Source organism: Cupressus sempervirens, chromosome 3 (assembly GCF_028749045.1).
Source record: "Cupressus sempervirens isolate cs-2001-9-10 chromosome 3, ASM2874904v1, whole genome shotgun sequence".
NCBI lineage: Eukaryota > Viridiplantae > Streptophyta > Pinopsida > Cupressales > Cupressaceae > Cupressus > Cupressus sempervirens.
The window spans coordinates 347124720-347152377 of record NC_143120.1 but is presented as its reverse complement, the minus strand read 5'-3'; the positions used below and the strand labels follow the sequence as shown (position 1 = coordinate 347152377).

The 27658-nt window shown below is 36.4% G+C and overlaps 1 protein-coding gene across 1 annotated transcript in view; it reads right to left on the bottom strand.

Moving 5' to 3' along the window:
- LOC149566408 (SNF2 domain protein) overlaps window positions 1-27658 on the bottom strand; it is a 49149-nt gene that overhangs the window by 17615 nt on the left and 3876 nt on the right. Inside the window, exons 2-4 of the mRNA XM_089819767.1 lie at window positions 23190-23242; window positions 22799-22980; window positions 22545-22690 (exon numbers count right to left, since the gene is read on the bottom strand). Of these exons, the coding sequence (XP_089675893.1) occupies window positions 22545-22690; window positions 22799-22980; window positions 23190-23242 (381 nt within the window). The remainder of the gene's footprint in view (window positions 1-22544; window positions 22691-22798; window positions 22981-23189; window positions 23243-27658) is intronic.

The following is a 27658-nucleotide window of genomic DNA, read 5'->3' as shown; positions in this document are numbered from 1 at the left end:
AATTGTATCTCTTAAAGAAGGGTTTCCTAAGTGTTATAAACCCGAATGAAATATTCTGTTTGGAAATCAGAATTCGTTAATATTTTCAACTGGTTTCAAGAACATAATCTCCTGGCCACAGTTGTGATAAGCATACTAAGCAGCAAATCTTTGCATAGAGCAGATTTCAGCAAGTTTCAATATTATCATGATGATATCTTGCTTGATATCTTGTTTGAATTTGTAGATTGAACTTGTTTAATTAGCCTTGTTCATGGTAGGTGATAACCAAGTAACCATAGTATGGATCTTCATGTCACTAGATATTAGAATTAAACATTCAATTCTGAAATCTTTAAAGAACATAATCATGTAATCACAGATTGTGATAAGCTGGAATATATGTTAATTATGAAACAGTTGAGAATCAACAAAAAGAATGGGTTGTTCTGAGAATTCCGAACATCTGGGACTCACCGGGCTGCGTAGCCAAGGAAATGGGTGATGAGGTGAGAGAAAGGAATCTGCAAGAACATGAAACAGTATAAGTTATGACATAACAATGTTTTTCATTTTTAAAAGAAAACATTTGATAGCTCATGCATGATCTTGTTATTCCTGTTGTCGAGTCGAGTGATATGGTTAGATACCAAGATGCTCAGTAGATGACAAATGTTCCAAGTCCAATTTCGCGTAGGAAGAGCCTTTCTCGTTAGAGATTGTGTGAGGAATAAGTTAAGGTTTGAGGTTGGGTGGTTAAGCCCCTAACAATGTGAGAGAAAGGAATCTGCAATAACTTGAAACAGTATAAGTTATGACATAACAATGTTTATCATTTTTAAAAGGAAACATTTGATACCTCATGCATGATCCTATTATTCCTGCTGTTGAGCTGAGTGGTATGGTTAAATACCAGGATGCTCAGTAGATGACAGATGTTCGAAGTCCAATTCCGAGTAGGGAGGGCCTTTCTCGTTAGAGATTGTGTGGAGAATAAGTTAAGGTCCAAGGTTGGGTGGTTAGGCCCTTGACAATGTTTCACCTCTCCCCAAGTTGTTGGATGTGCAACAAACAAAAATAAGCTATACATTCAATTGGTTATCGGAAACAGGTATTATCACTTTTATGATGTATATGCAAGAAGGTAAAATCAATTGAGTTATTTCATCGTTACAGTTATTTTACACCTAGATGCAAGAGATAGAATTATGGATTGTTTTTCAATTATATGAATATTGAATATAAGCATAGCTTCTAATCTTGAGTTATTGCCACAGTTAAGCAATTGGAAGGAAAGGAATGATACAATGACATCTGGAGACCTAAATGATATAGTGATATCTGAAACCCTAATTGATTCAGTGGTATCTGAAGACCTAAGTGATACAGTGGTATCTAAAGCCCTAAATGATCCAGTAGTAATTGAAGGCCTAAGTGATATAGTGGTTTGTGATGTCCTAATTTTATATAGTGGTATTTAATAGAAATCATCATTTGATTTTGATATAGCAATATTGAATGGTAGTCGTTATATGATTTTGTTATAGTGGTATTGTGGACTAATCTAGGTGATTGCAGAAGCATCCTTACAATGATTTATCATGTGGATTTTAATTTCTATAGTAAATTCATTGATGGTGTTTTAAGTTTTTAGTTAAGAAATTTTGTCTAACTGATTTTAACAGTAAATCTCATTCACATGAACATGATTGATATAACTAACTTCCTATGAAATTGAAGTAATATCTATACTTCTTGAGTATGATAGTTGTTAATTAAGACTCGGGAAATCTGGTTGTTACAATAATGCTGAGGGGGAGATTGTTGGAAAAATGTTCAGCGCTCCCCTCAAGACTCATGACAAGGGCTTAATAGCCTCGTGTGTACTATAAGTTGTTTGGTTGTATCGAGCATTGACAGATCGGTCTTTTGGTGTAACGGCAACCCAGTCTAACAACCCCCTTTATCAAGAAAGGTTTATATTATTAAATGTACTTTACTTTGTATTGGAATTATTATCTTACATGTATGTGGATATATATGATTCAAGAGCTTGTATACCCTTGAAGTAAGCACAGACTTCATATATTTTAGTGAAAAATATATTCACAATCATTCATAGTATAATTTACTCCAAACGCCAAATTGTGATTGAAATGATAAAAAGGTAAGTCCAAAATGGGGACATTACACTCTCCCAAGCTTAAATTATTATATCTTATCTCTGCTACTTGGGCAAATCCAAATTCCCCTCCCCCCATGCTCTCCCCTCCTTATATTGATAGCAGTCTATATATAATTAATTTAAAGGGGCACGTGCCCCTCTACATTTTTTATTTCAGACACCAACTTTCTAGCATCTTAATGTTCTTTATACCACGTTGTTTAGTTCCCATCCCAATATTTTGTGGTCCTAATACCATATTTTTGGGGATCCTTTACCGCTCATCTAGCTAATTTTGGATTTGTTGATGTGTGTTTTGTGACTCACCTAACAATAGAACAAAATACCAAGGCATCTTATCTTGTCTTGATCAAAGTATTGTATATGCTAAGATTGCAAAAAGATCATACAAGTTACTTCAAGGTTACTTTTGTGTTAGGTCTTGACCATAGATATGTAATTTGTTAAATATCACAATAGGCCTTGTGTGTGCTTCACTTGGATTGATTTCAAATCATACTTGATGAGAGCTATCAAAAAATATTGTTTTAGGATTCTTTTTTTTAATTCTCAAAAATGTGTGGAAAGCAAAGAAGGATCTAGAGATACTATTCTACTTCTAAGGGTAATAATAACAACAAATACTACTTTGATGGATAAATTCCCAAACAACTAAGCTCTACTTCATCAAGTTGAAAAACAACTACCAAGGAACTAGTGCAATCTTCAGGGCATTATGCAAATGATTTTCATTCGACAATGGGCACCATCAAAATGAACTACACAGTTGAGTGTTAGAAGTTAAGCATACATAGAAATGGGCTTATGCTAACTTTGCACAGTGACTTAAAATCAGCAAACCATCAAAGTATGAACCAAGGAATTCATCAAAACATCATTGCATTCTCCATTGGAATCATAACAATTATCTAACCAATCTAATTTAAATGAGGGATCTATGGAACCATGCAAGCACCAAACTATATCAAGTAATCGTCATGTAAACAAAATGAAAACTCCATTATCGTGGTAGCTCTTAGCAACAATCTTGAAATTCCACCACTTACAAATGAGAAATGAGGCCTTTATATAGGTCCTCAAATACAATGGGTGGCCCACATCAAAACTATAAGCCATCTCAGCCTTAATTAGGATTAGGTTAAGGGAAAGAGAAACTACATTAATGCAAGGGTCCACACTAACCAATCTAAAGGAATCCACCATAGTGGGTAATAAATTCCCACTACGCACGTTCATCCAACATAAGAGTGGGCTAAAATAAATGCCTAATATGTATTTTCACTCTACATTATATAAATCAACTACCCAAAATAACCTATCTTTGACTTTGTTGTTAAAATGCTTAGAATTTATCTAGTACTATCTCTAACTCATCTACATTGACACTTGGTGCTCATTCAAGTTTGAATTCCAAGGCCACCATCACTCAATCGTAATTTCTCAAGCTATCCTCCCACTCTTGGGTTGTATTCATGTCATTTGAGAAAGTGGAGGAGTTCTCAAAGTCATCCTTAGTGAAGAAAGTTAATTGAGAGGATTCCTCCAATCTGTTCTTCACGTTACCCAAAGTTATTTCATTATTAGCCAACCTGTGTGATAGCAGTAATGCAACGACATTGGAGATCTCCTGTCAAATATTCTCAACTATCCCTTTCAATCGAATGGGCTCTCTAGTGAAATGTTCAAGCATTTCCTTTGTCGTGAGCATTGCGCCATAACACCGAGTAAAATCATATACTTCTCCTTCACTAATGACCCCACCATCAACCAACATTTGTCCAAGTGTCTCCATCAAATATTGCAAGTCGAAGATCATCTCATCCTTCAGTAAGTTCATCTTGTCATGACTCATCCATGCAATGAATCCTGGAAAGGATGGCCAGTCATGTTATGAACTTGCACTAAGTCCTCAACATGCTTGTACATCTCGTTTTTCATAGACTCAATCCAAACTTCTACACTCAGCAACTCATCACATCATGTCCATACTTTCTACTGACTCAATTGGAACAATTGGAGGAACAAAGGATGGACCTTCTTCCTAGATGAGGTAGGTTGTTTATGTATTCGCATAAGACCTTGATCTCACCAGTCTGTCTCTAATATTTCCCTTCTAGCTTCCTCTTCTTATCTTTTGTGGCCTAATGCAGAATCATCAAATTCTTCAATAACCTATTCCTAGAGGCATGTCCTAAATCAATCTCTATCACATTATACTCGTATGGAGTAATTTGATCTTTTGCCCTATCCACTGCAGGTGTTGCAACTTGCAAAAATCTTGAAATGGATTCTCTCCTTTTGACCTTTGTATATTTCTTGGCCTTTCCTTTCTCCTCCAATTGGCCAATTCAATTCATGAGTTCTTGCAATTCAATTGTTAAGTCAGCCTCCTCTTGACTTCTCAATATTCTTCCCCTAACCCATTCTGGAACATAAGCATTTTGACCCCTTTGTACTACTAACTACTCTTGCCCTTGGATTGCTCTGTTATCAATTTCTTGCTCTGCTCCAATACTTTCTTCTGGCACCTCAAGAGTTGCCTCTACATTAGGAATTTCTGCCTCTACTCTAGGAATTTGTGCTTCTTCCTCAAGAGCTTCTTCTTCCGTCATCTCTTTCTAAAAGTGCACCAAGACTTTCTTCAGTAGTAACATCTTGTTCTTTGCTTCTTTAATGCATAAATCTTTGATAGATATTGATGCTTAGTCTAACCTGCATAGGCCTAGTCATGTGCTCTTCTTGATTTGATCTTCATCTGCTTGTTTCTACTTCTTACCTAATGAAAGTGTTAATCCCATACACACTTGGAGTCTAGCTAGTCGATGATGGAACATGTTTTCACCTCTGCCTCTTCTACTAGGGTTCTTCAATGTGAAGATTTGGCCTACTCCTTAGTTGTGCTTCCTGAGCGACACATTTCCCTTTTCGGCACTCTACACTTCCTAGTCATGTGTTCTTCTTGCTTTGATCTTCATCTACTTATTTCTACTTCTTGCCTATTGAAAGTGTTAAACCTATACACACTTGGAATCTAGCTAGCTGATGATAGAACATTTTTTAACCTCTGCCTCTTCTACTGAGGTTCTTCAATGTGAAGATTTGGCCTACTCCTTAGTTGTTCTTCCTAAGCGACACATTTCCCTTTTTGGCACTCAACTTGTATGTCAAGCCATTCTTCGGCACATTCAACCTTTCTAACTGTCGTTCAATTGACCACTTTGTGAAATCCGAGATTGGTTTAGATAATGTATCAATGTCTACAACCTCCTTTAACCAATCATAGGAATGTGTATCACTTTTGGGCCACGTTCAAATCTTCCACCATCTGATCAAGTACTCGAAAGATTTTGCATGCTCTAATCATGTTTAGCAACCTAGCACACATTCTCTTTCTAATTTCATTATCATATGTAGCATTGGCCCAAAAACATCCAAGGTGCATTCTATGTTAATATCTTTCTCGGTTTCTCCTATCACTGTCTAGGTTTTGTTATATGGATTGAAGTCTAGCCTTCCTACATAAAGGGATTGATGGAAGAAATGCAACTCATCTAATGATCTTTCAACTACCTTTAAACATGCGCACATTTCAGCGTTATCTTCACCTATGAAAATTGGAAACTCCAACCCCAACTTTTACTTTCCCTTTTGAATTTTATCGTAAACTATCAATTGTCGAGTGATCTCCAACAATACCATCTTATCTACGAGATATTGTGGGAGCTTGTACGATTGTAAGTAAAATCCCTGCAACCTAATGTAGGAAAAAGAAGGAAACTAAATAAACCATCTTCATATTCCACCAATTTCATTACCGCAACTAATAATCTCATGTGAGGTCTTTTCTACAAAGCCCTAACAATGCACATAGCAAATACATTGTTGACCCTAACATAGACATCCTTAGCATCTAAATGTAATTAAGGGTAGCATTCGTGCACTTTCAAACATGGAGTGCCACTCTCGATTGTCCCTTTGTACCTCGATCCATCATACCTGTATTCTGTGCCAACATGTAGATGATATAGGAGTTCATATAAAACTTCCTTGATTGCTCCAAATTCACCAACTGCTCATTCAGATTGTCACTAATATGTCCAACCCAATCTACATGGTTGTACTCCTCAATTACCTGTTCGATGAAGTACACCATCCATGTCTCAAACAGATAGTATTGAGGTATGCCAAAAGTCTTTCTTAGCATCAATGACTAAGTCACTAGATTTCCTAGCATCTAAATGTAATTAAGGGTAGCATTCATCTAGTTTCAAACATGGAGTGCCACTCTTGATTGTCCCTTTGTACTTCAATCAATCATACCTTGTATTTTGTGCCAATGTGTAGATGATATAGGAGCTCATATAAAACTTACTTGATTGCTCCAAATTCACCAACTGCTCATTCATGTTGTCACTAATTTGTCCAACCCAATCTACATTGTTGTACTCCTCAACTACCTGTTCGACAAACTACCCCATCCATGTCTCAAACAAATAGTATTGTGGCATGCCAAAAGTCTTGCTTAGCATCATCACTAAGTCACTATATTCTCATTGAAAATCAGGCCATACTAGCTCCTTAAGCAATTTGTTGTAATGGGATCTATTCTTCTTCAACCATTTATCACTTATGATGGTCTCACAATGTTGAACCCTAACGGTGTAAACCTTGTGTGTGCTTGTTCTTTTGTCTTCAATGCCAATTTATGAGATGAAGGGATTCCAAATGCTTCTAAGATGGCCAATGGAAAGAGACCTAAAATGATTTTTCTGTTTGATTATGTAATTGTTCATTCCCTAGGATAGTAGTGCTTCACACATTCTATGATCAACAGCATGTTGAAAAGCCGAGGGGAAACTAGTTGCAACTACAATAGCACAATTCACAATCCGAGTGGCCAAATGTGTTGGTCAATGATCTTTGTATCCAAACATTCTTCAATTGAACTCACACATATCAAGCAACCGAGATTGGTATCACCAACTTCTGCCTATTTTGAAATAATTTTGGATTTCAGATAAAATCATTTTTGTTCATTCTTTATCAATTGTTTCTTGGTTACACACATTCCTCTGTGCTTTGCCATCGCATATTCTTGCAAAATAAATGATAAACTTACATCAGAGCATGCCAAAAAATGGAAAAAAGAAGATAATATCTCCATGAACGAGAAAATTTGGAAATTTATCAAAAAACCTTTTTCTCCAAGATAAAACTTTCTCTCACCTCTAAGAATTTGTGCCTTTTCACAAGTTCTTCAACTTATTGCAAAGGAATCTTCATTCTCGAAACTTCACAATCACTTTCAAATTTTCCCAATCGGAAAGCAATTTCACACTTTTCAAGTAAAATTTCCCCAAAATTCTCCCCTTTCTCTCCTCAAGAAATTTCATTCTTTGAAAATTATTCAGAAATTCAGCGAAATCCTTGAATTTCCTCTCAACTTGCTTTTGAAACTCTGTGTGATAATGAAATGAGAAAGGTTCTCTCAAATAGTGTTCCAACTCAAAAAAAGTTTTTTTTATTCAACTATTGGCTATTTTAAGGAAACTGCATTGTTTTTCTCCAGGCCTCCAATCCAAACAAATATTCCCTTACAAAAACATGTCATTTATTATATAGTTGTCATAGTTATCTCTCCACTTTTTGGAAATTGTCAATTTGAGCTTTTAACTTCCAGTAGAAATTTCATCCAATTTCAATTTTTTTTATTAAATAATGAAAATAAATCTCAATATACATTATTGTCTCCAAAACAACTCAAAATCCAATTTTTTCTCAAAAAAAGCAGTGTATTCCTTGTTTCAATTTTGTAACCATTGTTTTGCTTTTTTATTGCTTATTTCCAATTTTCCACATATTAGTTAATTAAAAATCAATATTTTATTAATTCCTAAAAAAATCAATTTTCTACTTTCTCCCCTTTTCTCAATTTTCAAGAAATTATTAACTAAACATCAAATATAAAATCTAACATTCAATTAATATTCAATTTTATTTTCAAATAATTTATTTATTTTCCAAAATTATCACTATTGATTTGAATTTCCAAAACGAACTTTGATTTTCAATTAATTTTCAAGAGGACTGAGGCTTTTGAATTTGAAATTTTGACTTTACATCTCCCTTCAATGAATTTGGAACATCCATTATTCCCCAACTTCATTCATATCTAAATGTCCATGAGCTTAAATCATTGGCCCCAAAATTTTGTAATACTTCAATAATTCTTCATGCCCCAAGAATATTTTTACTCGTAATGGGATTGTATAGTTCAAACATTCCTTGCCCAATGAGCACCATTAAATATTAACTACCTTTTTTGGTCCTCTTTGCAAAAGTTTCTTTTTAAAAAGTCATCTCCTAGGTGTAAATAATCCTTTATCGTCAATGTCTTCAATTTTGGAATTCCCCAATCTAACGAAAAATAACCCACCTTTATTATTGTGGTGCTTGGAGAGAATCTTTTTGCTTTGCTAAAAAACAAATTTCCTTGAAGACACGCTTGAGCGCGAATAAGCCTAAATCAAATTTTTTTTAGATCATCAAACTTCCATCACTTGGTGAAAATTGCGTTAGGGCACGTTTTGGGAGGGCAGACAGAGTTTTTTAAACTTTGCATTATTCCATGGCAAGGTGGAATCCACACTTGGGTGCGATTTGAAGAGTATGTGGTTTTGTGTTTTGGAAAATGTTTTGTTGACCTCATTAACCTGTACTCAGTGCCTCCAAAAACTTTTCGTTCTTTTTTCTTTCTTGAACTTGGGTATCTCATAAAGGGCCATGCTCGTAAATATTCTACAATCCCTCCACATTTGTTCTAGGTACCATATTCGGAGCACACCAAGCTTGTGTATAGCCCCATTTATTGAAAGGACCTAGCTTGTGGCTCTATATTAGTGCGATGGACATATATGTCTCTCTGGAAAGACTATCTTCATTGCAGAAATCCTTCATTCTCCATGAAAAGAGTGTGTATTTGAGGTCCAATGTAGACACAAACCTTCCTTCCACTCATGATATTTGTGTTGGAGCGTACTATAGCCTTCATCGTGGGTGTGCTCTTCTACAGATGGGATTACTGTTGGAAGTTGTTTTTTATATTTATGGCAGAAGTTGTTTTTATATTTATGGCAGAGCATTTCTTCACTTTGTTTGTTGTTTTTTACCATGATTAGATCATCAAAGGGATTTATGTTTCTCGGCTTGGTAGACTCTTTCTCCCCTAGTCATTATGGATTCCCTTCTATGAAGGGTTCTTTCATCAGTTTAAAGTTACTGCTCAAAAGCGCATACAAAACCCATTCACGAACTCTCGTTTCTCGATGACATAGTTTCATGCTAGGGACTCTAATTCTCTTCAAATTATTTCCTTGATGCGGGGATGGGTACTCTAGGATTTGTAACAGACTTTCAGTGTTTGAACTGGAAAACTATCTTCTTAAGTGACTGCTTTAGTCATTAGTTCAAGTACATGCTAGATTTTCAAATGCAAGTATTTTTTTCCTTGCTCCCTAACGTATGCAGTGATCAAGACTTGTTCCCATTTTCTTTGGATTACATTGGGATCAAACGAAGCACTCCTTGTTCCACAACATTTTCCATTAATTTGCACAAACTTCCACCTTGAGATGATTCCAGTATGTGGCCTGCTCCTTGGATGGGTATAAATTGTGTTTGGGCATGCTTACAAACTAATGATGATAGCTGCTTCAAGCTTTGATGCAATTCCACTCACATGAGAGTTAAGAGATTGTGCATCTTTGGCAGATTTCTTTGAACATTTAAACATTTTCCACATTGTCAATGGATTTGTGTAGATGGGCAATAACGGAAAACTTTGCATTTTCAGATTGTTTCTTGGCTCTGAATGTTAAATTTTAACTTCCCCTTGCAACTCCTTCGTAAAGCATTTATGTTGAGCACACGACTACCAATCTCATAGGGGTGAATTAGATATTTTTAAATCGTCAACTTCTTTTTGTTCAATTAATACTCCTTTGCCAACTTTGGCATATGCTAGTACCCGTGAAGGATTTTACATATTAGTCATCTTCTTTCCTTGCTTCAGCCAATTTTAACCACTTACAACCTTTCTCCATGTTTTCTATCATTTAGACAAAAACGAGGAACATCAAAGAGGACAAAACCAAAGGTGGAGTACAAGGCTTTTCAAGCAATAATTATAATACATTAAAGCCAACCATGGCATTTCGTGATGACAGATGTAATGTAAAGGTCAAATGTCCTAAGGGTCCTAGTAAGGGCCCTAGGACCAAAATGATGTAAATTTAGCCAATAGTGCCAAATGGGTTTAAATACGTTGAAAAAATCTTTAATGATGTAAACCGATCCTAAAAAGATCAACTTCAATAAATTAATGGGGTAAGAATCTCTAAAAATTTATTAAAATAAGGTTGTAAATTCCAATTTTTGAATTGCAACGATTATGACTAGTTTTGGAGGGAAACTACTTTTTGAGTTTGCTTATAAGTTTAAACACCTCAAACCACATGGAAGTGGTTGAGAAAGTTGTAATAAAGTTATTTGAAGGCTTTCACATGTTTGGAAAAGGCTGTGCATGGATTTGTACGGACTAGTGTTGAGAAGAAGACTGAAAATCAATAAAAAACACTATTTCTTGCATTTTTGAGCATTTTCATGTATGATTTGGAGTCAACCTTTAAATCCTTTGTTACACAGATATGTACTAAGGTCTAGAAGGTCTGTTCCATGGTTGTTTGATTCATTGAAGTCCCTTAAGGTTCTAATTTTCACATAGCTCTGCTGACAGGCTTTAGAAAGTTTTGTGATTTTGAAGGTTTCTTAGATGTATGGATCCATTCTATGAATACTAGGGTTTGATTCTTATCGAATGGATTCCATTTGACTTGTAATATATGATTGCTAACCAAAAATTGCAGGAAGAGTGGAGTTTTGAGGGTGTACACTGAGGACTAGTGGGAAAAGAGCATGAAATATGAGACAAGGCTATAGCAGCAAGAGATCTGCCTGAAAGAAGAGGTTATTTTATGATTGATGTTGATTAAATGGGTCAAGGACAAGGTGTAGGAAAGTGTTGAGAGAGCCATCTTCCAAGAGGCCTGTTGATGTGTGTTTTATGACCCACCAAACAGTAGAACAAAATACCGAAATATCTTATCCTCTCTTGAATAAAGTCTTGTGTATGCTAAGATTGCTAGAAGATCATACAATGACTTCAAGGTTCCTTTAATGCCAGGTCTTGACTGTGGATAAGATCAGTGGTTGATGTGATTTGCTGATGATCACAAGGGGCCTTACGTGTTTATTCATATTCATTTCAAGCCATACTGGATGTGGGAGCTATCTTAAGGTTTTGCAATGAAGTACTTTTTGAAATTTTCACAAAATATGCAGAAATTAAATAAGATGGGGTTAACGAATTTTATTCTAATCCTAAGGGTAGTGATAACAACAAATAGTATTCTAGTGGACAAATTCCTCAATTTACTGAATTCAACTTTGCCAAGTTATACTACAACTAAGCATGAACCAGTGCAATCTTCAAGGGTTATGCCAAAGATTTTCATATCACCGCATACACCATCATAAAGAACAATGTATACAAATGATAGAAGTTGAGCATATGCATGAAAGAGGTTCAGGCTAACTTTACACAACGAATTAGAATCACTAAAACGTCAAAAGTATGAACCAAAGGAATTCATCAATACACCATCATATTCTCCATTATAATCACCACACATTGACTATGCTAAACTTGATCTACTTGAAGAAATTTTAGGAGAACAAGCAAGCACTAAGACACGTCAAGTATTCACCAAACGCCAATGAAAACTTTATTATCTCAGTAACTCATAGCAACAATCTCATAAAAATCTCATCCTTACAAATGAGAAATGAGGCCTTTATATAGGTCCTCGATTACAACAGGTGGCCCGGATGATCACAATAACCGATGGCCAAGATCTTGCCACATCAACCCTAATTAGGGTTAGGGCAATGGAAAAGAATCTACATTAATGCCACAAGGAATCCACTACTATAGTGGGTAATAAATGCCCATCATGCATGCTAATTTAAGGAGTGGGGTGTAATAAATGATCCCTATGCACACCCACTCTGCATTTAATGCATCTATCCTTGATTCTTTCGCTTGAAAGATCAAAATCGATCTAATACTGTTTCTAACTCCTCTGTACTGATGCTTGGTGCAGATTCTTGCTTGAATTCCAGAACTGCAATTGCTCTTTCTGCTTTTCCCAAGCTTTCATCCCAATCTGGTATCAAGTCCTTAGTAGTGTGCATTGTATTTGAGAAGATGGAAAAGTTCTCAAAATCATCTCTTCCATATACGTTTAGCTGAAAGAATTCCTCTAACTTGACTTTCAAATTATCAGTTGTCATTTCTTCTTCCAACAATCTCTGTGATAACAAAGGTGCAACCGCATTTGATATTCCTTGCTTGATGTTATCAACAATCTTCTTCCATCGACTAGATTCCCTGGCAAAGCTCTCAAACATTTCCTTAGCCATGATCACTGCACTGTACCATCGAATAAAATCATAGACATCCCCCTCGCTGATAACTCGACCATCAATTAATTCTTGCTTTGGGGTATCCATCAGACTCTGAATGTCGGCAATCACCTCTTCTTGGTAAATATGCTCATCCACCCATGATTCCTCCATGTACTGGATCCTAGAGATTGTAGCCAATGCCCTATTGTGCACTTGCACTAACTCTTCTGCATGTTTGAAGGCTACCTCCTGAATTCCTTCGATCCAAATCTTTGCACCCTGAGCAATCCGCTTGATTTTGTCAATATCACCTACCACTTCACTGGAAACACCTGTTGGAGGGACAAATGATGGACCTTCCTCTCTTACTGGATGAGGCAAGTTATTAATGTACTGACATAAGGCCCGAATTTCTCTTTTCTGCTTTTCATACCCTTCTTCTACTTTCTTCAACCTATCCTTCAAAGCTTGTGTGGAGTCATCAAATTCTTCTAATATTTGCTCTCGGGAGGCCCGACCAAGATTTACTTCTATAACATGGTATTCATCTGGAGCTATCTGATTTTTCCCTTTGTCAACTGTGGGAGTCGCAATCTGTAAGATTCTGGATCCTGATTCTCCTTTGATGAATTTAGTATATCTTTTTGCTTTCCCTTGTTCTTCTGATCGGTTTGATCGGTCCAAAATTTTCCCTGTAATTCAATTGCTGGATCAACCTCCCTTTGTTGACGCAAATGAATTCGTTGCCTCAACCATTCTGGAATGGGTATACTTTGGTCCCCTGGAATTACCAATTCTTCTTTCCTTTGGACTGCTCGAACATCAATCTCCTCTTCACCTCTTGGACTATCCATCGTAACCTCAGGAACTATGGCCTCAGTACTTGGAAGATGTATTGCTACTCCTGGAGTTTCTTCCTCTAGTGCACCATCTCCATCATTAATCATTTCTCGCTCTAAGATCGTAGCAAGACTTTCTTCCGTAGCAATATCTTGATCTCTCCCTCTTTCTTGCATGGATTTTTCATAAGCATTTATACTCAACCTATCATGAGTTGGCCTATCCAAATTCTCTTCTTGCTCGAATCTCCTTATACTTGTCCCTACATCCTGCCTTTCAAAAGTTTCTATCTCTTGGACACTTGGAGTTCGACTCGGAGAAGAGGGGGCATCTCCATGTTTCTGCTTCTTATTTTGAGGTTCTCGGATGACTTCCTCAATCCTAGGGCGATTTTCTCGAGGTACCTCCTTCCCTTTCTTGGTTCCTACATCTTCGGATGGAGTTCCCCTTTCTTCAATAGTCCCTTCAGATATTTGTCTTGATCTTTCATCCCTAAGTGGTCTATAGCCAAGCAACCTATATGTGAATCCATTTGCTGGTGCGACTAATTTTTCAAGCTTATGCTCGATACCACTTTGTAAAATCTAAGACTAGTTTTGAAAGGGCTTCAAGATTTGTAATTTCTTTCTTCTTCCAATCAAATGGTTGAGCTATCATTTCTGGATTGAATCCTTTTCGCATCACGTTTGGGTCCTCCTCCATTTGATCAGGAACCTTGAATATGTTGCATGTTCTAATAATGTTCAATGGTAGTCTTGAATGCAATCTTTTTCTAATCTCGTTCTCATCTGCTGCATTTGCCCAAAAGTCTTCAAGGTGAACTTTGTGTTGGTACTTTGATCTTCCTACTAATGAGATCTTGTTGTAAGGATCAAAATCATTCCTCTTTGGATAAAGCGGAAGGCAGAAGAAGTGGAGCTCATCTGATGATTTCTCTGCAGCTTTTAGACATGGGCATACTTCAGTTTTCCCTTCTCCTATGGAGATTGGAAACTGCAATCCCAACTTCTTCTTCCCTTTCTGAATCTTGTCATAGGTTGTAAGTTGTCGAGTAAGCTCTAACAAGACCATCTTGTCCGTTGGATACCTGGGAAGTTTGTATGGTTCTGTGGAGAATCCTTGAACTCGGATGTATGAAAAGGTAGGAAACTGAATGAACCAAGCGCCATATTCCTCGACCAATTTCATTGCACCTATTGACATTCTTATATGTGGCCTCTTTTGCAGTGTTCTTACTATTCGCATGGAAAATATATCATTAACCTTCATGTAATCCTCCTTTGAATACAAATGCAACTGCGGGTAACATTCATGGACTTTGAGGTGTTGGCTTCCGCTTCCAATTGGTCCTTTGCATCGTAGTCCATCATAATTTGTCCTCCGTGCTAGCATGTAGATGACATAGGAGCTCATGTAAAATTTCCTTGTATATTCTAGATTCATCAACTGTTCATTTAGGTTATCACTTATGAGCCCAGCCCAATCTAGTCTGTTGCCTTCCTCCATTACTTGCTCAACAAAATACCACATCCAAGATTCAAACCTATAAGAATAAGGCATGCCAAATATGCGACTCAACATCATGACCATATCACTATATTCCTTCTGCAAGTCAAGCCATACTATTTCTTTAGGAATCTTGGAATGATGCGGTCTATTCTTTTTCAACCATTTTTTGTTGATTATTTCTTCACAAAAATTGATTCCAGATGTATAAATTCTCAGTGCTTGCTCTTGTGTTTTTGTGACCATCCTTGGATTTGAAGGAATTCCAAATGCTTCAGAAATGGATGCCGGAGAAAAATCTGCCAGAATATTTCGTTCAGAATCCCGGATGGTTCTGTCTCTAGGACTGTAGTGCTTAGTACATTCCACGATCAATTCCGGATGCTGAAAAGAAAGAGGGAAAGCAGCTGCAGCAAAAATTCCAATTCTCACAATTCTTGTGGCTAGGTGTGTCGGTTGATGGTCATTGTATCCGAGCATTCTCCGGTTGAAATCTTTCAAATCAAGGCCGCCGAGGCTTGTATCTCCGATTTCTGCCCACTTTGACACAATTTTGGATTCGGGATAGAATCCTCTCCTTTCATTCTTTATCAGTTGTCCTCGTGTTTCTCCTGTTCCCCTGGGCTCTGTGATTTTCTTTTCCTGCAAAATAGAAAACGTACATACATAAGACTATGCAAGGAAAGTATTTAAAAACAACGGATACAACTTGTCCATAAAACGTACATACATAAGACTATGCAAGGAAAGTATTTAAAAACAACGGATACAACTTGTCCATAAGACAAAGATTTTGGATTTTTGCCAAAATTTCCATACTCCTTTCAAGATTCACTTTTTTAACTCTTCCGCACAACTCACTGCAAAGAAAATTCCTTTCTGATGGGATTCAAAATCTTCTGTCGTGAATTCCTAGAAAATTCCTCAACAATTTCAAAAAATTTCTCAAAAAATCTGTTCCCTTGAACTCCTCAAATCTTACTCCTATTCTTGATTTGCTCTTCAAATTTCTGTGTGAGCCTGAATGAATGAGAGGGTTTCTTATATAAATCATCCTTCAAAAAAAAAGATGCCTTTAAAGCTGCAGACTAAAATTAGGCAGCTGCTTTACTTAACCATTAAGGTTTCCATTTTTTGTGCCACTTGTCACTTTTTGCTGTTTGATTCAAAAAGTTGCTATTTTTTATGCTCTTAGCTTCATGATGAAGCTAAGTACTCTTCTATTTTGATTTTTTTTTTAGTTTTACTAATTAAATATCAATTTTAAAAATTAAAAAAAATCAATATTCAATTAACTTCCATTTTTAAATTAAAAAAAAATCAAATTCTTTTGCAACTTTTTCTCCATTTTTATTTTTTGGATTATTATTCAAAAGAAATCAAATTAAATATTAGTAAAACTAATATTTAATTTTTTAAATGTAAATCCAAAAAAATTGTTTTTTCCGCTTTTTTCTCTGAATCTATGTGAAGAGCAACTCTCCTTGACTATTTTAGATAAATCTAAAATTTTGATCATGCCCTGGAGAACTTTGGGATTTCTCATCTGTCTTTGTGCCTGTAAAAACACCATATCCTTGCAATTTTCTTTTGGCAAAGATAGTTATAATATAATACTCATCTTTATAAGAAGGAACTTGTCTCCTTATACTTCCTTGCCGCTAAAGGAGGCTCACCCCATCCTTGTACATATTAGACACAGTTTCTAGATATTTGTAACATTCCTATATTGCTAAAAAAAAAAAAAAGAAAACTGCACTACTTCTAGCGGGCCAAATGTATAATACAGGTTCCATATCTTTTCGTATTCATAGTCTCTTGAGATGGTCAAAGAATCACCCCAATGCTTTTCAACATTTCTTTCTCTGTACTCAAGGTCTGAAAACCCAACAACATCTAACAAGATGTAGAGATGGACTCTAAGGAACATATTCCCTTCTGGATGCTTATTATACATTTCATGGTGCCAAGAATGGTTGAATGAGTACTGTCGTTTCACACTAAAAACTGTTTCCCTTGCAACTTTCTCAGGATTTCTGAGGCAACGAGGTCATATAAAAGATTTGATATTGAGACAAGAACTTAAGACTGCGCTCCATGTTTTGCGGGTCGGGCTTTTGATGGAGTGGAGGATTTCGTTTTTTCCCTGACTTCCTTGGATTTGCACTCCACGATTTTCGCATCGGGATTTTCAAGGAATGAGGGATTTCGTTTTTTTCCTTGACTTCTTTAAACTTGCGCTCCTGAATTTGTGGGAAAGGGCTTTTTGATGGAGTGAAGGAATTTTCTCTCATCACAATCTTCCTTCATTCCTTGGAAGCTGCGACCCATGAAAAGCGGGATTTTTGAAGGAGTGGAGGATTTTATTCCCTATCTTTACTGCATGCGTTTTACGGAACAAGGAAATAGCTGGCGAAAATAGAAAGGGGCCCCAGGCTTGGGCGATGATGTGACTATTGGTCACAACAAGGCCCTAGTTTTTGGTGCAATTTGGTGAGGGTTTTATAGTTTGCCTATGAAATGAAGCCATGGGGGAAAAAGGGTTAAAAAATCCTTAGTTTGGGACAGAAAATAAACTTTTTTGAAAGCCTTGAGGTTTGGGGTTAAGTTCCAAGGGTACTTCCTCTGTAAAAATGACCATTTTATTCCTAAAATAGTGCCAGGTGTGCAGACAGCAGGGTTTGGTCCAAAACAACAGTATATACACTTTTGATATATTGTGATACTCTGAAAAGGGTATCCAAATCACTGATTTCTTTTCCAAGTGTTTTGGCAAGATTTGAAGAAAACAGCCAAAAACAGTAGAGGGAGGCCTAATTGGGCTGCTAGGCCTAAAAGGAGGAATTTGGGGTTTGCATATAAGATAAAAGGTTAAAACCTTGAAACCACTTCAACCACAGATTATTAGGTTGGAATAGGTGTTTGGAATCATTAAGAATCATAGACAATAGATAGGTTGAAGTTTGCCCTCTTACAGCCTTAAAGCGCCTTAGTTACAAGGAAGGAAGCTAGTAACATTTCACGACTTTTGCAACAAGTTGTCTAACTCCTTGAACCCTGCAACAAGTTGACTCTAAAGCCTTGAACCCTCTGCATCAGTATCGAGACTTGATAGAGTTTAAAACACACTTTGAGATGACAAGTTATAACACTATGCCCCCAAGCTTTCCCTTCAAATGTAATCTCATAGGCACGTTCATGATGTTTATTAATAAATTGAAATGTTAGAAGAGCGTCACAAAGACTTGAAATCTTGGCTCTCCCCAAGTAATTTAACTTTGGAAGTCAAAATCAAGGAGCATTTCAAAATTGGAATCACAAAAGGCAAGGAACTAATGTCAATCGAAGACTTGGCTAGAACTCACATTTCTCAAATGGAACTGTTGAGAACCTAGTAGACTGCTGCCAACCATCCTCTATTCCTATTCCAATTCCAACCACAAGAGATCATTTTATTTTACCAGGTTTGGTTTGCTAATAATGTAGCTAGTACATGGCCTATTTATTGGCCTCAAAGGGTTAATCCTTGGATGGGTGATGATGGGAGGAAGGAGTGGTGCCCACCTGAACATGGGTGGTTCAGAATTAATTTTGACGGGGCTTCAAAGGGAAACCTAGGTCCTTAGGTGGTGGGCTTTGTTGCCCATGATGAACATGGGAGTATTTTGACCTTAGGTGCCAAATGTCTAGAAGATAGCACTAACAATACGACAGAATGTTTGGCTGCAATTGAAGCAATTCAAATGGAAATCAAGATGGGAATTTGGTAACTCCACCTAGAAGGCGACTCACAAATTGTGGTCAATGGCATTATCAAAGGTGAATTGGATATGAGGTACTTAAATAAACATGAGGAGTATTCGAAGTGGATGAATATCAAGTATCACATGTACTCAGGGATGCTAACTCAATGGCAGACAAACTCTCCAATGTAGGAGTGGCAGGTTCCTTGGTTGAGAAATTTGAAATATTTGAGGACTTTTGGTCTATGGGAGTATCAGGACTTGATTTGGAAGAATTATTATTTTACATTGCTAACCCCTAATCATCCTTGTCAGAAAATGTAGTAATGGGATGATAACAAAGTGGAGGCGGAAGTTGTAGTTTTCCTAGATAACAATTGGAATGTACAGATTTCGCATGGTGGCATGTGTTGCATGAAGTGTAACATGCATTGCAATGATGGTATGAAATCTTACCTCAATCAGGGCTCCTTTCTGGAGAATTCGTAGGGCCTTTATAGAGAGTGAGGTGTATTGTTCGATGCATAGTTTGCAGACTCGGACTTGGAGAGTACTCGGCAAGCCCAAAATTTTCAACTTGGCATATACTTGACAAAAACTCAGGGAAAACTCGGCAACTTGGAAAGTCCAAAAATTTAAAATCTCTTAAAGAACCATATTTTTTTTTTTGTAGAATACAATTACAAGATGCATTATATTAGTAGTTGACATTTCAATAGAGAAAATGTGTAGTGTGATAGCACTAAAATGATGTGAAAAATGCATCTAATCCAATGTTTTCACTGCATCAAAATTTTTACCTACATTTTTTTACATCTATAAATACGCGAGAGTTAAACTTGAGAGTACTCGCCCAGCAAAAAAACTTGGGAGTCCCCGGCAACTCGGAGAGTTTGCAAACTATGGTTCAAAACTTCAATGTACACTACATTATCTGAAATTGAAGTATGTGTGGTTGGGTGTGTGACCGGACTGCAATGGAGCTTAATTTCTCACTAGAAAGGTCGAGCCAAATTCCCTCCTTCAAGTGCCTGATTACAGTGAAGAGGATGAGAAACATCTTCAAATTGGATTATGAAGATTTTTAGAAGCATGTTGCAAGATGTTTAGGGAGGACTATCTCCTACATGATTTGCACCTGCGTACCAACCTTGATATCTCCACTTTTTCTGGCTTTGGCACTCATGGTGGGTTCATCCAGGAATGAAGTTCTGCAGGTGGCAAAGGCATGTTTGGAATCAAAGTGGGCTGAGGGTTTGAAAGACATTGTAGGGCTGAAGTGGGTGTTGGTCTGCATATGGGTCTGCAGCCAAGAAGAATGAATGGGGTTAGGAATAGAGAGATACAACCACTGGTCGTACGGTCTTCTTGAAACCCTAAGGAGGTGCATTTAATGGAGGCTTGTAAAGGGTGGCGAGCATTGCTTGAATTTTTGCAAGCAATGGAAAAGGAAAAACAAGAGATGGAAACTGAGTGTGCACGAAAAAGGAGACGCACCCCGATAAAATCTACAACTCCGGTCAGGGAGGATAGCTGGCCAATGATAAAACAACAGTTACCTGTGTTAGGTCGTGGTGTGGTGGTGGCAGTAAAGGCGGGTAAGGTGAGGATGTTGCTGGAGTGGAGCGTGCTGAAGGGGCTGCGGTGGATGTGTCGCTGATTGAAGAGCATTCTGGGGGCCAAGCTAGCAGCGATGCATCAGCATCAGTGTAGGCACGGGGTGGGGATGCCATCCCAAATTTTACGCATGAGGAGGCTGCTCATTGGTTTCGGTGAAGACTGCGGGCGTTGGTGTTCAGTTTTTCTGTCAAATTTGTATGTCTGGCTTCGGATGTATGTTTTGAATCTATGCCAATATGATTTTAGCACTATGTGCCTTTTGTTTTGTCTGATACTCTGGGTGGTTAGGTCCTTCAGTGGGGATGGTTTTTCTCAATCTGCCAGACAGTGGTTTTACATGTAATGAACTTCAGTCATATTAATAAAATAATATTACCAATCAACAAAAAATGATGTAGCCAGTAGATAGTGTGTTGTTATATCTTTTCTAGAAGTAGTTATTTTTCCATAACAAATACTAATCATTTCTCCTTGTATCTCTGTGTTGCAGATTTAAAGTACATTATGTATCATCAAATTTACAGTGCTATTTTATGTAATATATTGTGAACTTGTTTCCGCAGTTCCACAACTTGCTAGAGTGTAGGCAAAATTTAGAGAAAAAATTGCGTATTTCACAATCTTCACTCATGTCATGAACTCAGTTTAGTGTGCATTCCTAAGATATGTTTTAAAATTCAATCAGTCTATTCTGAGCATGATGCCATGTGGACCCAACCTTGATCCCATATTTAATTTTTTTTCTATTCCCAGCATTCAGTGGACCTTGTATTCATGTGGACACTAGTGCGACTGTGACAGTGACCCTGGTCACCAAAATGGTTACACTACCGTCCACACGCACAACCCAATTTTCAAATGACCAAAAGCCAATTCGTTTTGACATTTTTGTGTTTTTGCAATAGCTAGCTTGCCATCAATTTTATAAGAACATATTTTTAAATTCATTTGAACATTCTCAATAATTTGAGGATTACTTCTATAAGTGTTTCTTTGTTATGCTTTGGTTATCTTCTACAATTTCAAAACTTTCCTGAGATCCCACAACTATTCTATTGCAACTCTTCTACCTTTTCTCTGTAGTATTTATTGATTGCCCATCACCATAGAGAAACCATTCTAGGCCATCCACTGATATGCATTGCATGAATGCTCCAGTGACTAGGTAGAATGAGATGCTCGTTTCCCATGCAGTGCATGGCCAAAACTGAACAAATGAGTCTTCAAACTAGAGGAACAGTATAAGCCAATGCATGTCAATGGTAAAGATATGACCTATAAAAATCTATGTGGGTACACCTTAAGATTGTATTACCTTTGCATGGCATGGATGTTATGCAAATACAAATTTACATTTCAAATGTCAAGCCATGTAAAGAATAAGTTGTCATGAGCAAGAGTAAACCAGATAACTAGTAGGAATTGAGTATGTGTAAACTCCCAGATAAGGAGTAGAGATTGAGCATGTGTAAGCTCCAAGATAAAGTGCAGGCACAAATCTCTGCCGATTCGGTATGAAACCAGGTTGTTATTGATAATACTGACAAGTGGCAAACTCGGAGATGTGTCACTCTAGGACATATTAATGTGACACAAACTCTATCATAGGGATCTATCACTCTAGGACATAGCTTCTTAATCATGCACTTGAAATTTGTGACCACCACAAGCTTGAGAAGCTCAACAATGCTTCAGCTCTGGGATACTAATCATATAAATTGTTGTCCATGGGAAGGGGCCCCACATTTTTTCCATTCGTTTAACCTTATTAAACATGATTCATGGTATGTTGTAACCATAGCAGATGCAGAAATACATTTTGTTTGGAACAAAACCAAACAAATCCATCTGGGTCAAAATATATGGACACGAGTAGATTTTAACCAAATTCACCTGGACTAAGTAACTACAGTCATGATTTTCGTATCACTGCAAAGCTTCAATGCCTCATTCTTCAGAGCTTGTATAGATAACGACACCCATAAGACTTACCAACATTCTCATGTAATTATGTATAAGCAATCCCTAACAACCACTTCTAGTCTTCCCCGACAAAGGAGAAAGAAAACCCATTATCTGCAGACAAATTAAAAAATTAAATATAAACATGTCATAAAGTTTCCTACTATATGATCAGAGTTACTTACCAACAAGATCTTGGGGATTCTGAGTTAATGCTTCATGGTATTTCAAACTGCTCCTCTGACCAATCCATTTCATTAGATCAGGTGTCACAGGAACATTTGAGAAGGCCTTTGAAAATGAAACAGCCCTACTGTGCTGCCCCAGCAACCTGTGAATATAAGTAACACCCATTACAGTGAAACAGAAACTGCAACGGGAAAAATTATGCATTTTAATAAAATTAAATAACCAGTGTGTAGCCAATTCTAGTGCTTACCTGAAAAATTGAACAGCTTTTTGGGCCAAAACCAGCCTATTCAAAAATATTTTGTTGTTTTCATCTCCGACAGATTTTGCTACGTTTGATATAGCTTCCATATTTTGTTTCAAAAATGCATAGTCAACAAGAGTAGTTGTCTCATAGAGCACACCCCTCAACAAGACTTCCTCTTCCTCAATCTGTAGTCATTGAATCAACAAATTAAGCAAACAAACTTAGAATAAAATTATAAAGCCCTTAATGCAAACTAATACAAAAGCCCAGCTATAAAATAAGCTGACGCCACATGCCTTTTAAGTTTTAACCATCAACGAAAAACAATTTCACTGACAAAGATAAGCACAGTTCAAACATTAATTGTAAAGAGTCAAAATACAGAATAACTAACCAGCATGGAGGCAACGGGTAGTTTTGATTTCAGAAGCAACTCCAGAAGAATATCTGACCCCACAAAAACAGATATTAATGTTCGAAATCTGATTAACAACTTGATAAAAAAGACACCAGTGGAAAGGATGAATGCACCTTGGGTTGGCTACTGTTTTCAGTGTTTTGTAATCTTATGTGATTAGATATAATCAAACCAAGTCTAATTAAGATTGCTTGATAAAACAGAATACCACAAGTGGCATGCTCCTTCTGTACTAAAAAAAACTGTTCTGTAGTATTTATAAGTGCATTAAGAAATTTGAAGCTCCATTCGGATTTTGGATATTTAATTCAACATAACCATTTTTATAATTTATGATGCACAAAGCAGTTTGCTTCCTTTATGTCCAAAATAAATCTTTGATAAACATTTCAATCAGCGAATATTATGCTTTCATAAGAAAGGAGTTATTTTACAACATTTATTTTCACCAATATCTTTTTTACTAAATACAAACAATCTTCGTCTTCCATTTTATAGCAAAAATCAATTGAATTAAAAAGGAAGAGATTGGAGAACTGCCTAATAACAAATTTAATACTAATTGCCTACCCGCTACTTACCATTACTAAAAATATGAGTTTTAATTTCAAATTTGAGAGATCATCAAATCCCAGCTCTTCTCAACTAATAATTATTCAACTACACTACTTGCACATCATGTGTCTTCAACCAAGCACTTTGTTGAATGGCCCACAGCCACAAACTTCTGCTATGTATCATTCTCCATTAACTAAAAAACGTTCAAGCCTCCTAGCTCAGAGATTCCACTATCAAGGCTAAATACGTCCATAACCTCACAATTAGCTCTTCTAATAGTAATAAATATTTAAACTGTAATTGCATGTCCAATCAGATTTGTGTCTTCCATTATCTTTCCTATAGCTCTGCCACCTTAAATAATGTTCATTCCCTGAGATACTTTGTTTTCATCGGTTACCACTGCTCTATTTGTATCATTTTACTTCCTAGAATTCCTACTTTAGATTGCAGCTTTCCTTCCTTGAATTCTCGATCTTTATTTTCAACAAATTTGAACAAGAGCTCCATCCCTAATAGAATGGTAACACTACAACTAGCTTTACTAATCATTGTTGGTTTTCTTCTATTCAATTTCTTCTCAACGTTCAAAGCATTCAGGTATACTACATCAACTGAACACCACTTCAAAAGACATATTTCATCTTGGAGCCAAAAATGCAGGGTGTTGAAAGTAAAATGCATAGCTGCTGCTTGCTCTTCATTTTATGGCAAACTTGTTCTTATCTTTAATCTCATAAACTGTTTTATATATTCTTGTCCTGAACTACCCTATTGTCTCACATTTTGTAGTTGTCTAAAGAGTTTTTATTGGTGATCAGTGACCAAAACTTTTCCTCTATATGCATCTACATCTTAAATCCAAGTCTCATTTTGTCTCTGGCACGCCTCCTTTCATCTTGTAAATTATCCAACTAAAGGCTAGTAAATTTTATGTTCAACAGTCATCCTCCACAATGCTATCTCTCAAGGGTCATTCCATCTTGGAGTTGATAGCAAAATTTGCAGACCATTAAAATACATAGCTACTGCTTGCTTTAAGCCATCCTGCAAATTTGTTCCTCTTTAATCTCATAAAAATTTTCTTCTCCTTAATCTCATACATTATTCTTCATATGCTAGCTCTGAACCACAAATTTGCAGACCATTTAAATACATAGTTACTGCTTGCTTTTAGTCTTCCTGCAAATTTGTTCTTCTCTTTCATCTCATTAATTTTTCTTCATATTCTAGCTCTGGACCGCCCTTGTGTCTCCCATGTTAGAAGTATACAAAGAGCAAGAAAAAACTTGCTCCCTCATGTGCATCAATGTCATTCTATCCTCCACTTGAGTCCCTTCATTTTGTAAATTATCCCAACATTTACTTATAACAAACTTTACCCTTGTAAGATCATCATCCTCAACATTCTCTCAAGAAGCATCTCATCTTGAAGTTAATAATGCAGACTGTTAAAATACATAGCTGCTGCTCAATCTCACCTTTCTACAAATTTGTTCTGAGATGTCATCTCGTAAGCTAATCTATGTATTCTAGCAGTGAACTACCCCCCCTTTTATCTCACATTTTGCAATTCTCTAAAGTGTGAACAGATATTACCCTTTCATATGTGTCAACATCTTGAACCAAATCTGATTTTGTCCTCAACTTACCTCTTTCATTTGGCAAATTATCCAAGATTTTCTTATAGTAAACTTCTAGCACTCTTCCTCCCCTAGTCCCTCTGCTTCTTCTATATACAAAGGTACATATGTGAAAGACACTTTAATCTGGACAAGTTCATGTATGTTTCAACTAAAAATTAATAAATCTCCTGCACGTATTCTAAGTGTAGAGAGAGGAACAAATTTACACCATTTGTTTTCACAAATCTAATTTTAAAACATTCCCTGAATGTTCATTTTCTTCTCAAATTCCTTCCCTGCAATTAAATTAAAGTACTAAATATACAGATAAACCTCCTCTCATATTTTCTAGCTCAATGAAACAATAAAAGTTCTTTAAAAAGACAAAATGAAGAACCACCTACTACTAATTTTGTCAAGCCCTCACCATAATAAGCAATATTGCAGCATTATTAAATAGATCGCTGCCATAAAACATTGATCAATTCAAAATATAAAAGAGGTGATTCTCCTAATGGGACTTGTTACAGATTTGTTAGGTAGCAATTCCTTAATTAAAAATTTAAAAGCTATGTTTCGTGTTCCCAAGGATTCATCCCCATCCTCAAACATTCCAGGTACAGTGGGATGAAAAGGAAGCGCCTCCCAGTTGTCCCTGATCGGTTGCCCAAAACGTCCTGTATCTGTTCGTGAAACAAAAAAGTGTCCCCTACACATTCAGATGATTTTTGGCATTAAAAAACAAAAAAAAAGACACTTGTTTCATTCTTTTTGCCAAAACCAGGGGGGGCACCAGAAGGTTCGAATTCGTTGTCAGCAAACATTAAAATTCAAATGAAGTCTGGCATGGGAAAAATACATTCGTGATTAAATATCTTTAAAATTTGAATTGAAATAAAAAATAAACATTTCAGTCCTATATATTAAATAATAAGTATTAAAATTATAAATCTAACTTTAAATTTAATTTTTTTATATCCATCATAATAAACCAGTGTAACGAGGGAACTCCCCCCCCCAAAAAAAAAAAAAAAACCCTTGAAGTACCCGTCCCCCAAGTATCCCCCACCTCCACCATTCCGCAAACATGCTACCACTGGAATGGGCACTTGAATTTCTCTTTGAAATTTGATTTTTGAATGTTACTATTGGGTGTGCAATATGTTACTATGTTGAATGTTCAATGGTTGTAGTTCATGTTGTAATTTTGCTATATTCAACTTTTTAATTTGGTAAGTTATTCTAAAACATCATTTCATAACTAGCATTTCAAGTTTTATTATTTATATGTATACTATACAACACCCCTCCCTGCCCGTCCTCCCCTTGCCATCGTTCCCTAGCCATCCCCCCATCATCTCAAAAATGAGGCCCATTCTCCCTCAGTCCTGGAAACTCGTCTTGACATACCCCAATACTGGAGTTAGACTTTCATAAACATATTAAGTTTTACATATTAAATTAAGAAAAATGTTAAAAAATTATTTATTAACAAGTATTTTAATTTGGTATGTTCTACTAAAACATCATTTCATAACTAGCATTTCAAGTTTTATATGTATATTACACAACACCTCTTCCTGCCCTGCCCTCCCCTTGCCACCGTCCCCTGGCCGTCCCAAAAATGAGGCCCATTTTCCCTCGTCCCAGTAACTCGTCCCAACGTACCCCACTACTAGTGTCACACTGTAATAAACATATTAATTTTTATGTCTTAAATTAAGAAAAATGTTTTTAAATTATTTATTAACAAGTATTTTAATTTGGTATGTTCTACTAAAACATCATTTCATAACTAGCATTTCAAGTTTTATATGTATACTATACAACACCGCTCCCTACCCTCTCCCCCCCCCCCTGTTGTCCCGAAAATAAGGCCCATTTTAACTCTGTCCCAGAAACTTGTCCTGACGTACCCCAGTACTAGTGTTACATTGTAACAAACATATTAAGTTTTACGTATTAAATTAAGAAAAATGTTAAACAATTATTTATTAATTAAACTTTGAATCCGTAGTTCCATAGGCTGTGTGTAGCCTACTACATTTTAATGCTTGTGATTTCTGGATACATGTTTGATAAAATTTAATTTGGATATTTATATTATAGACTTTTGATGTTTAAGACAATTGTCATAATGTTGTTATACTATTATACCTACAACTATCATTTATGTTGTTATACTACTGTTGTAACTCGTGAATCCATGATTTATTCCCACATTGTCTTGTTGTTATCAATTATTGACATATCTCTCTCTTT